Source organism: Oncorhynchus mykiss, chromosome 13 (genome assembly GCF_013265735.2).
Source record: "Oncorhynchus mykiss isolate Arlee chromosome 13, USDA_OmykA_1.1, whole genome shotgun sequence".
Lineage (NCBI taxonomy): Eukaryota > Metazoa > Chordata > Actinopteri > Salmoniformes > Salmonidae > Oncorhynchus > Oncorhynchus mykiss.
The window spans coordinates 25,362,187-25,381,154 of NC_048577.1; the positions used below are offsets into that span (position 1 = coordinate 25,362,187).

At 42.5% G+C, this 18,968-nt stretch overlaps 1 protein-coding gene across 1 annotated transcript; it reads left to right on the top strand.

Moving 5' to 3' along the window:
• The first annotated feature begins 642 nt into the window (after nt 1–642).
• Nucleotides 643–13,915, top strand: LOC110486051 (zinc finger protein OZF). The gene is made up of 2 exons (XM_021557366.2): nt 643–972; nt 11,863–13,915. Exons 1-2 carry the CDS (start codon nt 672–674, stop codon nt 13,188–13,190), a joined length of 1,629 nt encoding a protein of 542 aa, XP_021413041.2. The 5' UTR covers nt 643–671; the 3' UTR covers nt 13,191–13,915.
• Nucleotides 13,916–18,968: the final 5,053 nt, after the last annotated feature.

Consider the following 18,968-nt stretch of genomic DNA (forward strand, 5'->3'; position numbering starts at 1 on the left):
GAGACCTGAAAATAGCTGTGCAGCAACGCTCCCCATCCAACCTGACAGAGCTTGAGAGGATCTGCAGAGAAGAATGGGAGAAACTCCTCAAATATAGGTGTGCCAACCTTGTAGCGTCATACCCAAGAAGACAACGCTGTAATCGGTGCCAAAGGTGCTTCAACAAAGTACTGAGTAAAGGGTCTGAATTCTTATATAAATGGGATATTAGATTATCCATTTCACTTGCACTGCATAAAAGATGATTCCTAGGAGAAAGAAAATATGAGTTTTTTAAAAATGAATATGGTAAATGCATATGTTGTAACAAGTGAGTAATGGTGACATCACATGAACAGCTTATGTGTATTTGTGTTAAGGGAAATGGATGTCTGCCATGGTAAATGTGTTAATAGTTGCATGGCTGGTACACCAACAATATCTGGGAGTATGCATGTGTGTTACTATCTTGTGCAGTCCCACCCACTCAGGCCCCAGAGACTGAGTTAGGTATTTGAGTTTGCTTATGACAGAAGGAATGGGAATGTATCTATTTTTTATTAATACTTTTTGGGGAGTTTGTGTGGATTCATCTTAATTTTCCCTTCCCCTATGGAAGGGAAAATTGTTTTGTAAATATTTCACCCCCGTCCATTTGGTGGCGACAATACGCCTTTTGCGTGTAGTTCACCATGAAACCCAAAGAAGAAGAAAAAGGAAGTAGGAAGATTTGGAGACTAGTTTGTTTTGGCTATGAACATTCCTTGCGGATTCAAGACTTACTGACTGGACGGAATAGGCCGACTACCCACCTCACTCTGTCGAAAATGTCTAAACTACAGTCGTTTCGTGTGTTTTTAAATGAGCGTTTAACGGCAGCTGCCCTGGATATTTTCGCGGCAGTTGAGAAAACGGTGGCAGAGTACAAGGAGGAGAATGATCGGCTACGGAGACTGCTGCGGATCACACCGAAGATACAACTAAGTAGAATTGGTTAGTATGTAGCTAGTAGATATCTACCAGGGGATCTAGGGTTATGTACTTATGTAAGGGATAAACGCCCGACAATTTTTCCCAAGCTGGTAATGTACAGAACTCAGGCCTTTATCCCGCTTATATACCACAGTTGCCAAATAAAACAATACTAAAGTCCACTTACCGGAAAAATGTGTTTATTTAACGTTATATATTAACAAAAATTACAAGATATTGAATACTTTCTCATCTTTTGGTTGCTAGATGCGACCCAGTCTTTCGTTTAGTTCGATATTCACGGAAAATGCTGCCCAGTTCGTTCTATAGCTATGTTCCATGGTCGCTGGCAACGCTCTTGCCCCTTGCTTCCTTGCTAGCCAACTAGGCTAGCTAATACAGTTACGACCTCTGCAGCCAAGCTACATTTGCGTGTGTTTAAGCTGCTTTCTATTGACGTTAATTTGGATACATCCATACCAACGAGCGGATGTTGCCCGATGTTTCAATTTCATAGCCCCCTAGACGGGGGACTGGGGGATATTTAACTTGTTTAAAGCGAATTTCCTGCCATTCTACGTATTTTGACACAGGCCTAAACTATGACCAGGGTGGGAAATAAAAACCATAGGTCAGGTGTATTCAGGATGCTTTGAACATTTAAATGAACACTCAAACTTCGACGACTTTGTTACTTGTAGCTTTTTTTGGGGGGGGGGATTGACACGTATAGTTAGTTACAAATCAGGTCACCTTACAAAACGTCCCTGCTAAAACACACTGTAGATCTATCTGTCTGCTGCTTTTAAGTTGCCACAGCCTAAATGACAATCACCAAACGAGGGGACTAATGTGATTACATTGACTTTTGTACATGCCGTCAAAAGGCTGCATTCTGCTATAAGGATGGGAGTACCAGCAACCTAATTTAGTTGACAACGTCCTTTTAGTTAAATAAATTCAGTGGAGAACATTCTCTCTCTCCATTCAGCTCCACTCTAATCTTGAGGTGTGTTTCTTTAAAACATGCATCCAATCCTGTTACATAACTATAGAAAAAATAATGTTAACCTTTGTTTAACTAGGCAAGTCTGATTTGGGGCGACAGGGTAGCCTAGTGGTTAGAGCGTTGGACTAGTAACCGGAAGGTTGCGAGTTCAAACCCCCGAGCTGACAAGGTACAAATCTGTCGTTCTGCCCCTGAACAGGCAGTTAACCCACTGTTCCCAGGCCGTCATTGAAAATAAGAATTTGTTCTTAACTGACTTGCCTGGTTAAATAAAGGTAAAATAAAAAAATAAAAAAAAGGAACAACTTCTTATTTACAATGATGATCTAGGAACAGTGGGTTAACTGCCTTGTTCAGGGACAGAACGACAGATTTACATCTTGTCAGCTCCGGAATTCGATCTAGCAACCTTTCGGTTACTAGTCCAACGCTCTAACCACTAGGCTACCTGCCGCCCCTAGACCAATGAAATGCTTCAATGTGCCACGGGTTCAAAGTGCCGTGGCAAGACAGGACAATTAGAGGTTTCGCTCGTGATGTTAAGTTGCCGGCGCAGATGAGATCGCATGCTCCGATTTCAAAACTATTTGGAGCACAGTTGAAAAATGTACGTGCTCACTATACAGTGGACTAATTAGAAAAATAAAAGCAGTATTTTTAATGCGTGTGATACGAGGTGTGCTGTGAGAGCGTGAGAAGAGGGTCAAAGGAGTGTGTCTCACAGCCAATGCGTGATTGCATATTGCAGATTGCAGATTGCACAGCCAAGATCGCATTGCATATCAAACACTAGGCTAGAAGCTAGCTAAATACACTACATATACAAAAGTATGTGGACACCACTTAAAATTTGTGGATTTGGCTATTTCAGCCACACCTGTTGCTGACAGGTGTATAAAATTGAGCACACAGCCATGCAATCTCCAAAGACAAACATTGGCAGTAGAATGGTGTCACTGAAGAGCTCAGTGACTTTTTCAACATGGCACTGTCATAGGATGCCACCGTTCCAACAAGTCAGTTTGTCAAATTGCTGCTCGGGAGAACTGTCTTTGGAAGCAACGTCAGCACAAGAACTGTTCGTTGGGAGCTTCGTGATATGGGTTTCCATGGCTGAGCAGCCGCACACAAGCCTAAGATCACCATGTGCAATGCCAAGCGTCAGCTGGAGTGGTGTAAAGATCGCCGCCATTGGACTCTGGAGCAGTGGAAACCCGTTCTCTGGAGTGATGAAGTACGCTTCAGCATCTGGAAGTCAATTGTTAATTGAAATGCATTGCAGGTGACGACCTCATGAAGCTGGTTGAGAGAATGCCAAGAGTGTGCAAAGCTGTCAGGCAAAGGGTAGTTACTTTGAAGAATATCATATAAAATATATTTTGATTTGTTTAACACTTCTTTCGGTTACTACAATGTAGAAAATAGTACAAATAAAGAAAAACCCTGGAATGAGTAGTTCAAATCAAATCAAATTTTATTTGTCACATACACATGGTTAGCAGATGTTAATGCGAGTGTAGCGAAATGCTTGCGCTTCTAGTTCCGACAATGCAGTAATAACCAACAAGTAATCTAACTAACAATACCAAAACTACTGTCTTATACACAGTGTAAGGGGATAAAGAATATGTACATAAGGATATATGAATGAGTGATGGTACAGAGCAGCATAGGCAGGATACAGTAGATGGTATCGGGTACAGTATATACATGAGGTGAGTATGTAAACAAAGTGGCACAGTTAAAGTGGCTAGTGATACATGTATTACATAAGGATGCAGTCGATGATATAGAGTACAGTATATACGTATGCATATGAGATGAATAATGTAGGGTAAGTAACATTATATAAGGTAGCATTGTTTAAAGTGGCTAGTGATATATTTACATCATTTCCCATCAATTCCCATTATTAAAGTGTCTGGAGTTGAGTCAGTGTCAGTGTGTTGGCAGCAGCTGTTTAACAGTCTGATGGCCTTGAGATAGAAGCTGTTTTTCAGTCTCTCGGTCCCAGCTTTGATGCACCTGTACTGACCTCGCCTTCTGGATGATAGCGGGGTGAACAGGCAGTGGCTCGGGTGGTTGATGTCCTTGATGATCTTTATGGCCTTCCTGTAACATCGGGTGGTGTAGGTGTCCTGGAGGGCAGGTAGTTTGCCCCCGGTGATGCGTTGTGCAGACCTCACTACCCTCTGGAGAGCCTTACGGTTGTGGGCGGAGCAGTTGCCGTACCAGGCCGCCAGGATGCTCTCGATTGTGCATCTGTAGAAGTTTGTGAGTGCTTTTGGTGACAAACCGAATTTCTTCAGCCTCCTGAGGTTGAAGAGGCGCTGCTGCGCCTTCTTCACGATGCTGTCTGTGAGTGGACCAATTCAGTTTGTCTGTGATGTGTATGCCGAGGAACTTAAAACTTGCTACCCTCTCCACTACTGTTCCATCGATGTGGATAGGGTTGTGTTCCCTCTGCTGTTTCCTGAAGTCCAAAATCATCTCCTTAGTTTTGTTGACGTTGAGTGTGAGGTTATTTTCCTGACACCACACTCCGAAGGCCCTCACCTCCTCCCTGTAGGCCGTCTCGTCGTTGTTGGTAATCAAGCCTACCACTGTTGTGTCGTCCGCAAACTTGATGATTGAGTTGGTGATTGAGGCGTGCGTGGCCACGCAGTCGTGGGTGAACAGGGAGTACAGGAGAGGGCTCAGAACGCACCCTTGTGGGGCCCCAGTGTTGAGGATCAGCGGGGTGGAGATGTTGTTGCCTACCCTCACCACCTGGGGGCGGCCCGTCAGGAAGTCCAGTACCCAGTTGCACAGGGCGGGGTCGAGACCCAGGGTCTCGAGCTTGATGACGAGCTTGGAGGGTACTATGGTGTTGAATGCCGAGCTGTAGTCGATGAACAGCATTCTCACATAGGTATTCCTCTTGTCCAGATGGGTTAGGGCAGTGTGGTTGTGGACCTATTTGGGCGGTAAGCAAATTGGAGTGGGTCTAGGGTGTCGGGTAGGGTGGAGGTGATATGGTCCTTGACTAGTCTCTCAAAGCACTTCATGATGACGGAAGTGAGTGCTACGGGGCGGTAGTCGTTTAGCTCAGTTTCCTTAGCTTTCTTGGGAACAGGAACAATAGTGGCCCTCTTGAAGCATGTGGGAACAGCAGACTGGTATAGGGATTGATTGAATATGTCCGTAAACACACCGGCCAGCTGGTCTGCGCATGCTCTGAGGGCGTAGCTGGGGATGCCGTCTGGGCCTGCAGCCTTGCGAGGGTTAACACGTTTAAATGTCTTACTCACCTCGGCTGCAGTGAAGGAGAGTCCGCATGTTTTCGTTGCAGGCCGTATTAGTGGCACTGTATTGTCCTCAAAGCGGGCAAAAAAGTTATTTAGTCTGCCTGGGAGCAGGACATCCTGGTCCGTGACTGGGGTGGATTTCTTCTTGTAGTCCGTGATTGACTGTAGACCCTGCCACATGCCTCTTGTGTCTGAGCCGTTGAATTCAGATTCTACTTTGTCTCTGTACTGACGCTTAGCTTGTTTGATAGCCTTGCGGAGGGAATAGCTGCACTGTTTGTATTCGGTCATGTTACCAGTCACCTTGCCCTGATTAAAAGCAGTGGTTCGCGCTTTCAGTTTCACGCGAATGCTGCCATCAATCCACGGTTTCTGGTTAGGGAATGTTTTAATCGTTGCTATGGGAACGACATCTTCAACGCACGTTCTAATGAACTCGCACACCGAATCAGCGTATTGGTCAATATTGTTATCTGACGCAATACAAAACATGTCCCAGTCCACGTGATGGAAGCAGTCTTGGAGTGTGGAGTCAGCTTGGTCGGACCAGCGTTGGACAGACCATGGGAGCCTCTTGTTTTAGTTTCTGTCTGTAGGCAGGGATCAACAAAATGGAGTCGTGGTCAGCTTTTCCGAAAGGAGGGCGGGGCAGGGCCTTATATGCATTGCGGAAGTTAGAGTAACAATGATCCAAGGTTTTTCCACCCCTGGTTGCGCAATCGATATGCTGATAAAATTTAGGGAGTCTTGTTTTCAGATTAGCTTTGTTAAAATCCCCAGCTACAATGAATGCAGCCTCCGGATAAATGGATTCCAGTTTGCAAAGAGTCAAATAAAGTTTGTTCAGAGCCATTGATGTGTCTGCTTGGGGGGGATATATACGGCTGTGATTATAATCGAGACAGGAAGATCACCCCCCCCCCCCCCCCCCCCCCCCCCCCCCCCCCAGGGACGGTATGAAAGAGCCCCAGTAAGCCAGTGACTCGGCCCCTGTAATAGGGTTAGAGGCAGAGAATCCCAGTGGTAAGAGGGGAACCGGCCAGGCAGAGACAGCAAGGGCGGTTCGTTGCTCCATAGCCTTTCCGTTCACCTTCCCACTCCTGGGCCAGACTACACTCAATCATATGACCCACTGAAGAGATGAGTCTTCAGGAAAGACTTAAAGGTTGAGACCGAGTTTGCGTCTCTTACATGGGTAGGCAGACCATTCCATAAAGATGGAGCTCTATAGGAGAAAGCCCTGCCTCCAGCTGTTTGCTTAGAAATTCTAGGGACAATTAGGAGGCCTGCATCATGTGACCGTAGCGTACGTGTAGGTATGTACGGCAGGACCAAATCAGAGAGATAGGTAGGAGCAAGCCCATGTAATGCTTTGTGTGTTAGCAGTAAAACCTTGAAATCAGCCCTTGCCTTGACAGGAAGCCAGTGTAGGGAGACTAGCACTGGAGTAATATGATCACATTTTTTTGGTTCTAGTCAGGATTCTAGCAGCCGTATTTAGCACTAACTGAAGTTTATTTAGTGCTTTATCCGGGTAGCCGGAAAGTAGAGCATTGCAGTAGTCTAACCTAGAAGTGACAAAAGCATGGATTAATCTTTCTGCATCGTTTTTGGACAGAAAGTTTCTGATTTTTGCAATGGAAAAAAGCTGTCCTTGAAATGGTCTTGATATGTTCTTCAAAAGAGAGATTAGGTCCAGAGTAACTCCGAGGTCCTTCACAGTTTTATTTGAGACGACTGTACAACCATTAAGATTAATTGTCAGATTTAACAGAAGATCTCTTTGTTTCTTGGGACCTAGAACAAGCATCTCTGTTTTGTCCGAGTTTAAAAGTAGAACGTTTGCAGCCATCCACTTCCTTATGTCTGAAACACATGCTTCTAGTGAGGGCAATTTTGGGGCTTCACCATGTTTCATTGAAATGTACAGCTGTGTGTCATCCGCATAGCAGTGAAAGTTAACATTATGTTTTCGAATGACATCCCCAAGAGGTAAAATATATAGTGAAAACAATAGTGGTCCTAAAACGGAACCTTGAGGAACACCGAAATTTATAGTTGATTTATCACAGGACAAACCATTCACAGAGACAAACTGATATCTTTCCGACAGATAAGATCTAAACCAGGCCAGAACTTGTCCGTGTAGACCAATTTGGGTTTCCAATCTCTCCAAAAGAATGGGGTGATCGATGGTATCAAAAGCAGCACTAAGGTCTAGGAGCACGAGGACAGATGCAGAGCCTCGGTCTGATGCCATTAAAAGGTAATTTACCACCTTCACAAGTGCAGTCTCCGTGCTATGATGGGGTCTAAAACCAGACTGAAGCATTTCGTATACATTGTTTGTCTTCAGGAAGGCAGTGAGTTGCTGCGCAACAGCCTTTTCTACAATTTTTGAGAGGAATGGAGATTCGATATAGGCCGATAGTTTTATATATTTTCTGGGTCAAGGTTTGGCTTTTTCAAGAGAGGCTTTATTACTGCCACTTTTAGTGAGTTTGGTACACATCCGGTGGATAGAGAGACGTTTATTATGTTCAACATAGGAGGGCCAAGCACAGGAAGCAGCTCTTTCAGTAGTTTAGTTGGAATAGGGTCCATTATGCAGCTTTAAGGTTTAGAGGCCATGATTATTTTCATAATTGTGTCAAGAGATATAGTACTAAAACACTTGAGCGTCTCTCTTGATCCTAGGTCCTGGCAGAGTTGTGCAGACTCAGGACAACTGAGCCTTGAAGGAATACGCAGATTTAAAGAGGAGTCTGTAATTTGCTTTCCTATAATCATTATCTTTTCCTCAAAGACGTTCATTAATTTATCACTGCTGAAGTGAAAGCCATCCTCTCTTGGGGAATGCTGCTTTTTAGTTAGCTTTGCAACAGTATCAAAAAGGAATTTCGGATTGTTCTTATTTTCCTCAATTAAGTTAGAAAAATAGGATGATCGAGCAGCAGTAAGGGCTCTTCGGTACTGCACGGTACTGTCTTTCCAAGCTAGTCGGAAGACTTCCAGTTTGGTGTGGTGCCATTTCCGTTCCAATTTTCTGGAAGCTTGCTTCAGAGCTCAGGTATTTTCTGTGTACCAGGGAGCTAGTTTCTTATGAGAAATGTTTTTAGTTTTTAGGGGTGCAACTGCATCTAGGGTATTGCGCAAGGTTAAATTGAGTTCCTCAGTTAGGTGGTTAACTGATTTTTGTCCTCTGGCGTCCTTGGGTAGACAGAGGGAATCTGGAAGGACATCAAGGAATCTTTGTGTTGTCTGTGAATTTATAGCACGACTTTTGATGTTCCTTGGTTGGGGTCTGAGCAGATTATTTGTTGCAATTGCAAACGTAATAAAATGGTGGTCCGATAGTCCAGGATTATGAGGAAAAACGTTAAGATCCACAACATTTATTCCATGGGACAAAACTAGGTCCAGAGTATGACTGTGACAGTGAGTGGGTCCAACAGACTGTTGGCATCTAGTGGAAGCCATAGGAATTGCAATCTGGAAGCTGGAATTACATAGAACCAATAGCTTTCCATTATTAGGGCCTGGGAGCTAAAAAAAAAAATCTGGTTGGTTCTGGTTTTCTTTGGAATTTCGCCTGCCATATCAATTGTGCTATAGTCTCAGACATTATAAAATAATTTCTAGAAACTTCAAAGTGTTTTCTATCCAATGCTACTAATTATATGCATATCCTGGCTTCTGGGCCTAAGTAACAGGCAGCTTACTTTGGGCACATCAGTCAAGTGGAAATTCAGGAAAATAGACTCTAGCTCTTTAATATACTTCAAAAAAGGCATTTGATAGATTGATCTTAAATGACCTCTGTGCGTTTTCATGAATTTCGTTATCTTGAAGCCAATTCACAACAATATGGGAAAGGATATGGAAGTGAAGCAGAAGGGTCATCACTTTCACCGAAGATTTGTGATTCTATTGACAAGATGGTCGGCTAACCGCTCTAACAATGGAAATACATGTCCGCAAAAGGCAGGCGGCGAGATCAGGTGGGAACATTCTAGCCAATGAGAGGCCAGATATGCAACTCCGATATAAAATCTTTTTGCGCAAAATTGCTGGAATGTCACGCGCATTACACTTATATCAGTACATGCGTAACAACCCAAGCATTATGAAACTTATATTTGATCAAATAAGCCTTACCTATCAAAATAGCAATTCACTTTTATCTTGACCAAATTTGACACTCGTTACCCCCCTCCCATACAAAAACTCTTGGTCTGCTTAACGCTTGATTTCGCACAGACAGATTTTGGGCGGAGTCGACCCTCTCGCTTCGCCTCTACACTGCTCGTATAGCTGTCGCAAAAATATTGGATACTGCTAGTGTTTCGCTGGTCAGACGTTGCTGATGTATGTCAAAAACCAAAAACCTGTATTTTACATATAAGCACTGGCAATCTACTCCAATATAAGAATACTGTGGTTTGAGAGTGCCAGAGCGCAGAATAATTGAGGAATATATGAACGACCAAGTACCCAGTTGTTATGACAGGTGTCAGTAAACATCAGCAAAAAAAACGTAATTAAATTGTTGCCAGTGTAACGCAGTTAAGAATGTGCCGTAAGCTCACTCCACAGCCAGTTTGAAATGTCGTGGATGTAGCCATCCAATAAGATACCTTTTTGTGTGGCTCAACCTATTGCAACATTGTCAAGTTACCCACTAACCCTCTTGATAACATGAAAACACTAACCAGATCTGCTAGGACTAGTAAAATGGTCAGAGTGAGGTATTCTCTCATTTGTGCCTGGAAGTAGCTGTTAGCTTGGGTGTTTGACTGACGTTTTGAGGTCAGAACGCTCGGATCAATACTACTCCTCAGCCAGAGGGTCCAGTGTGCACTCTGAGACCGAAACGCTCAGAATTTACGAACGGACAATCTGACCACGCTCTGAATTTACTGATGGCCCAGAACACACACTGACACTCAAGAGTGAATTTACGAATAGAGTTTTGAGGTCAGAACGCTCGGATCAATACTACTCCTCAGCCAGAGGGTCCAGTGTGCACTCTGAGACCGAAACGCTCAGAATTTACGAACGGACAATCTGACCACGCTCTGAATTTACTGATGGCCCAGAACACACACTGACACTCAAGAGTGAATTTACGAATACCTATATGTTATAGCAATCTGCTGCCCTATGGCACAGTCAAAGCTGGTCAAGCAGCCATTGGTTGATGCATGCAATGTCTGAGCAAGGGAACACAACCGAAGATGTCTATACTGTCTCGCTGGTGGTGGCACAAAAGGGCTGGGTTTTGATGAATAAATAAGTTGAGGGTGTGACGAGGGCTTGATCACTCACTGGTCAATCAAGGTTCTCATTGGCTTAGTACTGCATGCTGTTGTCTCAAGTTGTGTAGGTTTTGGATGGTCTTTGCGTTATCATCCCCTCCAATTCGGCTGGAGGGCAAGGAATATTCTCGTCCTAGTCCGGTGTAGGTTGTAGGTTATTGATGGTCTTTGCCTTATCAACTCCAATTCGGCTGGAGGGCACAGAATATTCTCTCCATAGCCCATTTGTAAATTGATAGCGTTTATTAAATAGCATGCAGTAACGAATAATAGCAACAGTTAAATTAATCCAGTTTCGCTTAATATGTTTGTCATGTTTGCAGTCTACAATGTTCTATTTGGATTCAACATGTAGGCCTAAATGCCTTTGCGCATCACATTTGCACTCCAGAAATTTGGCACTGTTGGGTTGTAAATTTGAAATACTTGCTACACCAGAAGTTAATGTTGGAATGTATATGTTGGGGTCAATTAAGGGTGGGTATGAGCCATGGGCTCAGAGAGTGCCTTTTCCCTTACTTAGTAAATCACATGGTGGTCACTGATAAGGGTGGCTAGCTGTGGATTAGTGAGGAATGGCAGCAGAGGTCAGGTCACATGAAGGGACAATGAACAGTTTATTACCCACGTCCTGCCTAGCAACAAAGATGTCATGTTTAGAGAAAAGTTGACAGATAATTCCTTCGACCTCATGACTTGGTTTCTGCTCTGACGTGCACTGTCAACTGTGGGACCTTATATTGACAGGAGTGTGCCTTTCCAAATCATGTCCAATCAATTGCAATTACCACAGATGGACTCCAAGTTGTAGAAACATCTCAAGGATAATCCATAGAAACAAGATGCACCAGAGCTCAATTTCGAGTCTCATAGCCAAGGGTCTGAATACTTATGTAAATAAGGTGTGTTTTTAAAAATGTTGAATACATTTGCTAAAATTTCTAAAAACCTGTTTTCGCTTTGTCATTATGGGATATTGTGTATAGATTGAGGAAACATTCATTTGATACATTTTATAATTAGGCTGTAACGTAACAAAAATGTGGGGAAAATGAAGGGGTCTGAATACAAGTATCTTGTGATAGTGGACTTTTGAAGTTGCTTTGAGACATGATTTGGGGGTACGTGTAAGACTAAGAAGAGATGCAAAGAAGTAATTGAAAATGGATCCAAGTTTCTATTTTATAGAATTGGAATTTCTGTTTTTTTTTTTCTGAATTTACTGACTTCAATTCAAATTGACCCTGATGTCTAAAGGCTGAATAGATAATATCTGCTCCTTTCTCCTTCCCTCCAGACTCCCTGCAGCTCTCTCTTGCTGTCTCTGAAGAGGTTCCCTTTGAGCAGCAGCACTGTGAGCAGGAGTGGAGCACGAGACTGGGGCAGGAGGATCCAGAGCCCACACAGATTAAAGAGGAACAGGAGGAACTCTGTACCAGTCAGGAGAAAGAGAAGCTTCAAGGGATGGAGGCTGATATCATAGAGTTCAAATTCACTCCTTGTGTGAAAAGTGAATGTGATCAGGAGGACACACTTCAGTCCTTGACTCTTCCCCAAACCCAGACTGTGGAGAACAGAGATAGTGACTCTAAACTAGTGGATCTCAAACCTTTTGGCAATGTGACCCACCTAAATAATCAAAACAATGACTCCAGCCACACCACGTCTATAAAAAATCAACGCTGCCGTGACTGTGGTGAAACATTTGCTCTGAAAGCTGACCTGCAGAGGCATTTGACTCTCACTAAGATGAGACCCAGGGAATGCAGATTCTGCAAAAAACAGTACAACTCCACCTGTAAACTGAAGGCCCATGTTCGACTCTGTCACGTGGATAAACCCTGCTCAATTTGTGGCAAGACCTTCAAATACAAAGGGGCTCTGTCCAGGCACATGAGGACTCATACAGGAGAGACAGGAGAGAAACCATTTAGTTGTGGTGACTGCGGGAAAAGCTTCAAACGCAAGCAGCATCTAACCAACCATGTACGGACTCACACAGGGGAGAAACCATTCAGCTGTGGAGACTGTGGTAAAAGCTTCATTCAGAAGGGACATCTAACCGAGCATATTCGAACCCATACAGGAGAGAAACCATTTAGCTGTGGTGACTGTGGGAAAAAAAGCTTTAATCAGAAGTGGCTCCTAACCGAACATATACGGACTCACACAGGGGAGAAACCATTTAACTGTAGTGACTGCGGGAAAAGCTTTAGTTACAAGGGAGACTTAAGGAGGCATATGCTGACTCACACAGGAGAGAAACCATTTAGCTGTGGTGACTGCGGAAGATGTTTCAATCATAAGGGGCACCTAAGGAAGCATATATTGACTCACACAGGAGTGAAACCATTTAGCTGTGGTGACTGCGGGAAAAGCTTCAATCAGAAGGCAGCCCTAAAGACACACATACTGACTCACACAGGAGTGAAACCATTTAGCTGTGGGGATTGCGGGAAAAGCTTCTATCAGAAGGGACACCTAAATGAACATATTCGGACTCACACAGGAGAGAAACAACATGTCTGCTCAGTATGTGGTAAAGGATTCACGCAGAAGGCTCACCTGGTGAGGCATGTAAACAACGTCCACAAAGAAAGAAAACAGGACGAAAACAGGAAATAAGAAAGAAATTAGGAGAAAGATCTGTCAGATGGTGGGAATAAAAAGGCAGGATGTGGACAGGACAACACTCCTAGGAAAACACAAAGAAAAGCTAAATAAGTGTGGGTCATTCATGCTGTAGGTTTCAGATAAATGGAGGAATGACATTCTGTGGGCCTACAATTGGGGTAAGTGTAGCGACCATAGTGCCACCACTACCAACCTTGTTAGCTGAATGGTTTTGGACCTCTGGTGTAATATTTGAGGGGTTTGACTGATCGTCGCAGGAACTGGGGTTTGAGTCCTGGTATTTTCTTCATTTTTTTTTACCATGTCATTCTTAATCCAGCCCTGCCCTAGGTCTTTGGTGGCTCAGATTGCTCACCTTGCTAAAGATATTGTTCTAAACGGTTTGATTTGTCTTCCTAATCATGTTTCTTTAACTTTTAAATATATATTATTTATAACCACAGTAAGGAAAGGTGATAGATAGCCTATGGATATTTTTGCTCTGAACTTGCCACCCAAAGCAGTTTTAGTCAGGGGCCATATTTAAGTCCTGTTTTAGGCCTCTCAAATATGTACAAATACATCGTACAAGGGAGCATATGTATTCCATTCTCTGTATAGTGAACAGAAGATTGCTGTTCAAGGTCATGTATATTAAAATGTAGAGGAAAATAAAGTGCTTACTAAATGTTTATGGAGTGCTGAACTTGCCGAATAAAGATACCCTGTTAATTCTGTCCATTTTAGGGAGCCTAAAACATGATATACTCTAAAGCATTTGTCTAATTCAATTTGTGCAATCAAAACTGTTTTTACTATTATCCATGAGTGCTTTAGCTATGCAAAGGTATTCCTGTGATGAACATTACAGCAACAATTTGATATAGACTTAATTGTATCTGATTTCAAAGGCAGAAGCAAACCAAAAAAGCAAGGGTAAATGGGAATGTGTGAAAACAGGGTGAGAGTTGTGCTACTTTCAAAAACACAAATGCTGTTTATTACGTGCCACATCGGGCTTGTTGTTTGGGGGCTTACGGTAATTCTGTAAAATTACCTGTGAGACAATGTCTTTTAAAAAAAAAAAAATGCCTGCCATGTAGCCTGCCAGTAATTGCATTGAATCAAATTAATCAGATGCATGATTAGTTAAGTCCGGGGTTCAAAATAGTTAAAAAATAATGACTCGATGTACCTAATGTTGAAGTCGGAAGTTTACATACTTAGGTTGGAGTCATTAAAACTCATTATTCAACCACTCCACAACCAAACTATATTTTTGGCAAGTCGGTTAGGACATCTACTTTTTCCAACAATTGTTTACAGACAGATTATTTCACTTATAATTCACTGTATCACAATTCCACTGGGTCAGAAGTTTACATACACTAAGTTGACTGTACATTTAAACAGCTTGGAAAATTCCATAAAATGATGTCATGGCTTTAGAAGCTTCTGATAGGCTAATTGACATCATTTGAGTCAATTGGAGGTGTACCTGTGGAAGTATTTCGAGGCCTACCTTCAAACTCAGTGCTTCTTTGCTTGACCTCGTGGGAAAATCAAAAAAAATTGTAGTCTGGTTCATCCATGGGAGCAATTTCCAAATGCTTGAAGGTACCACGTTCATCTGTACAAACAATAGTAAGCAAGTATAAACACCATGGGACCACGCAGCTGTCATACCGCTCAGGAAGGAGATGCGTTCTGTCTCCTAGAGATGAATGTACTTTGGTGCGAAAAGTGCAAATCAATCCCAGAACAACAGCAAAGGACCTTGTGAAGATGCTGGAGGAAATAGGTACAAAAGTATCTATATCCACAGTAAAACTAATCCTATATCGACATAACCTGAAAGGCCGCTCAGCAAGGAAGAAGCCACTGCTCCAAAACCGCCATAAAAAAAGACTATGGTTTGCAACTGCACGGGGGCACAATCTTTACTTTTTGGAGAAATGTCCTCTGGTCTGATGAAACAAAAATACAACTGTTTGGCCATAATGATCATTGTTATGTTAGGAAGAAAAAGGGAGATGCTTGCAAGCCGAAGAACACCATCCCAACCGTGAAGCACGGGGGTAACAGCATCATGTTGTGGGGGTGCTTTGCTGCAGGAGGGACTGGTGCACTTCACAAAATACATGGCATCACGAGGAAAGAAAATTGTGGATATATTGAAGCAACATCTCAAGACATCAGTCAGGAAATTAAAGCTTGGTCGCAAATGGGTCTTCCAAATGAACAATGACCCCAAGCATACTTCCAAAGTTGTGGCAAAATGGCTTAAGGACAACAAGTCAAAGTATTGGATTGGCCATCACAAAGCCCTGACCTCAATTCTATAGAAAATGTGTGGGCAGGACTGAAAAAGTGTGTGTGAGCAAGGAGGCCTACAAACCTGACTCAGTTACACCAGCTCTGTCAGGAGGAAAATTCACCCAACTTATTGTTGGAAGCTTGTGGAACATTTGACCCAAGTTACACAATTTAAAGGCAATGCTACCGAATACTAATTGAGTGCATGTAAACTTCCGACCCACTGGGAATGTGATGAAAGAAGTAAAAGCTTAAATAAATCCTTCTCTACTATTATTCTGACATTTCACATTCTTAAAATAAAGTGGTGATCCTAACTGACCTAAGACAGGGAATTTTTACTAGGATTAAATGTCTTTAATTGTGAAAAACTGAGTTTAAATGTATTTGGCTAAGGTGTATGGTAACTTCCGACTTCAACTGTGTATATATATATATATATATATATATACACAGTGCCTTGCGAAAGTATTCGGCCCCCTTGAACTTTGCGACCTTTTGCCACATTTCAGGCTTCAAACATAAAGATATAAAACTGTATTTTTTTGTGAAGAATCAACAACAAGTGGGACACAATCATGAAGTGGAACGACATTTATTGGATATTTCAAACTTTTTTAACAAATCAAAAACTGAAAAATTGGGCGTGCAAAATTATTCAGCCCCCTTAAGTTAATACTTTGTAGCGCCACCTTTTGCTGCGATTACAGCTGTAAGTTGCTTGGGGTATGTCTCTATCAGTTTTACACATCGAGAGACTGACATTTTTTCCCATTCCTCCTTGCAAAACAGCTCGAGCTCAGTGAGGTTGGATGGAGAGCATTTGTGAACAGCAGTTTTCAGTTCTTTCCACAGATTCTCGATTGGATTCAGGTCTGGACTTTGACTTGGCCATTCTGACACCTGGATATGTTTATTTTTGAACCATTCCATTGTAGATTTTGCTTTATGTTTTGGATCATTGTCTTGTTGGAAGACAAATCTCCGTCCCAGTCTCAGGTCTTTTGCAGACTCCATCAGGTTTTCTTCCAGAATGGTCCTGTATTTGGCTCCATCCATCTTCCCATCAATTTTAACCATCTTCCCTGTCCCTGCTGAAGAAAAGCAGGCCCAAACCATGATGCTGCCACCACCATGTTTGACAGTGGGGATGGTGTGTTCAGGGTGATGAGCTGTGTTGCTTTTACGCCAAACATAACGTTTTGCATTGTTGACAAAAAGTTCAATTTTGGTTTCATCTGACCAGAGCACCTTCTTCCACATGTTTGGTGTGTCTCCCAGGTGGCTTGTGGCAAACTTTAAACAACACTTTTTATGGATATCTTTAAGAAATGGCTTTCTTCTTGCCACTCTTCCATAAAGGCCAGATTTGTGCAATATACGGATTGTTGTCCTATGGACAGAGTCTCCCACCTCAGCTGTAGATCTCTGCAGTTCATCCAGAGTGATCATGGGCCTCTTGGCTGCATCTCTGATCAGTCTTCTCCTTGTATGAGCTGAAAGTTTAGAGGGACGGCCAGGTCTTGGTAGATTTGCAGTGGTCTGATACTCCTTCCATTTCAATATTATCGCTTGCACAGTGCTCCTTGGGATGTTTAAAGCTTGGGAAATCTTTTTGTATCCAAATCCGGCTTTAAACTTCTTCACAACAGTATCTCGGACCTGCCTGGTGTGTTCCTTGTTCTTCATGATGCTCTCTGCGCTTTTAACGGACCTCTGAGACTATCACAGTGCAGGTGCATTTATACGGAGACTTGATTACACACAGGTGGATTGTATTTATCATCATTAGTCATTTAGGTCAACATTGGATCATTCAGAGATCCTCACTGAACTTCTGGAGAGAGTTTGCTGCACTGAAAGTAAAGGGGCTGAATAATTTTGCACGCCCAATTTTTCAGTTTTTGATTAGTTAAAAAAGTTTGAAATATCCAATAAATGTCGTTCCACTTCATGATTGTGTCCCACTTGTTGTTGATTCTTCACAAAAAAATACAGTTTTATATCTTTATGTTTGAAGCCTGAAATGTCGCAAAAGGTCGCAAAGTTCAAGGGGGCCGAATACTTTCGCAAGGCACTGTATGAATAGCGTCAATAGTATTTTGTTTTCTCTTGGTGTCTTTCTTTTAATACAACTCTTATTTTAGTTTTGTATTTTGAATTTAATGTAATATCTTATGTTATTGTCTTTCAAATAGATGACCAAGCACAGAACAGTATGTTTTATGTGGACTCCAGGAAGAGTGCTGCATGTACAGTAGTTAATGATAATCCTAATAAACTAAACCTCTGCTTGTGTGTGACTGTGCAGTAAAATGGTTTGTCCATTGTCATGACGATGGTACTATGACGCCTCCGAGTACTAAACGGCAAGGCATCATAATTCAGAAAATGTTGTTATCCTGTCAAGACATCAGACCAACTCTCATTGTTGCAGTTACGGAAATGAATTGTCTGTAAGGTGATCCTAACTGACCTAAGACAGGGCATTTTTACTAGGATTAAATGTCTTTAATTGTGAAAAACTGAGTTTAAATGTATTTGGCTAAGGTGTATGTAAACTTCCGACTTCAACTGTAACTGCAGAGATGGAGGACAAGCATGTGAAGACTCAAGAGAGCTGTGGCAAAGGGAATTGTGTATGTCAACGGAAAGAGAGGGGTTGTATTTTCTTTCTCTGTACTTTATTTTTCTACAGTAATTGTAATTATTTATCACATTTTCTGAGGGTGTTATGATTGATCAGTTATTGACTAACTACGGGGTTCTCAAACCTATCGTCAGGGACCCCCGGCTGTTCCATGTATTTGATCTATTCTAGAGCTAGCACATCTGATACAACTTGTCAACTAATTATCAAGCCCTTGATTAGGTGAATCAGGTGAGCTAGTTCAGGGCTACAAAAAAATGGTGAAACGTCTGGGGGTACCCGAGGAGGGGTTTGAGAATCACTGATCTGGAGCAAACGCCTATCATCATTCCTGGTACTGGTATCTTGATATAGTATGGGACTTTTGAGCAAAGTGCTAGCAAGTAAGAATGTGAACCTTCCAGTGGGCCTTTTCTGAAGAGAGAGAGAGAGAAAGAGGGTGTTTGTGTATGTGTGGCGTATGTGCATGTCCATTGTAACTCTGTGTCCACAGGATGATGTGATTAGTGGAGTCTAAGCTGAGCATGGAGGCAGCTGTTCCACACGCAGCTCACACCACCCAACAACCGAAGATGAGCTGAATGGCCAGGGTCATGGACAGAGTTCAATGAGACAGGAAGGCAGAAAGACAGGAGTGGAAATGAGAGATGGAGAGACAGACAGTCAAGGAAAGTGTAGGTGTATAAGTGAAGAATGAGATCTGTAAGACCTGCAAGAGAGAGAAAGATGAGTTTGACGATAAAGAATTTGTAAAAGAAAGAAAATAATTGAAGGGAAGAGAAATAGTAGATGAAGATGGTGAACAAGGAATTGGATAAGGAGGA

Coding starts and splice junctions, on each gene's coding strand:
- LOC110486051 (XM_021557366.2), top strand. CDS start 672: ATGAAACCCAAAGAAGAAGAAAAAGGAAGTAGGAAGATTTGGAGACTA. Junction 973..11,862: donor GATACAACTAAGTAGAATTG/GTTAGTATGTAG, acceptor CCTTCCCTCCAG/ACTCCCTGCAGCTCTCTCTT.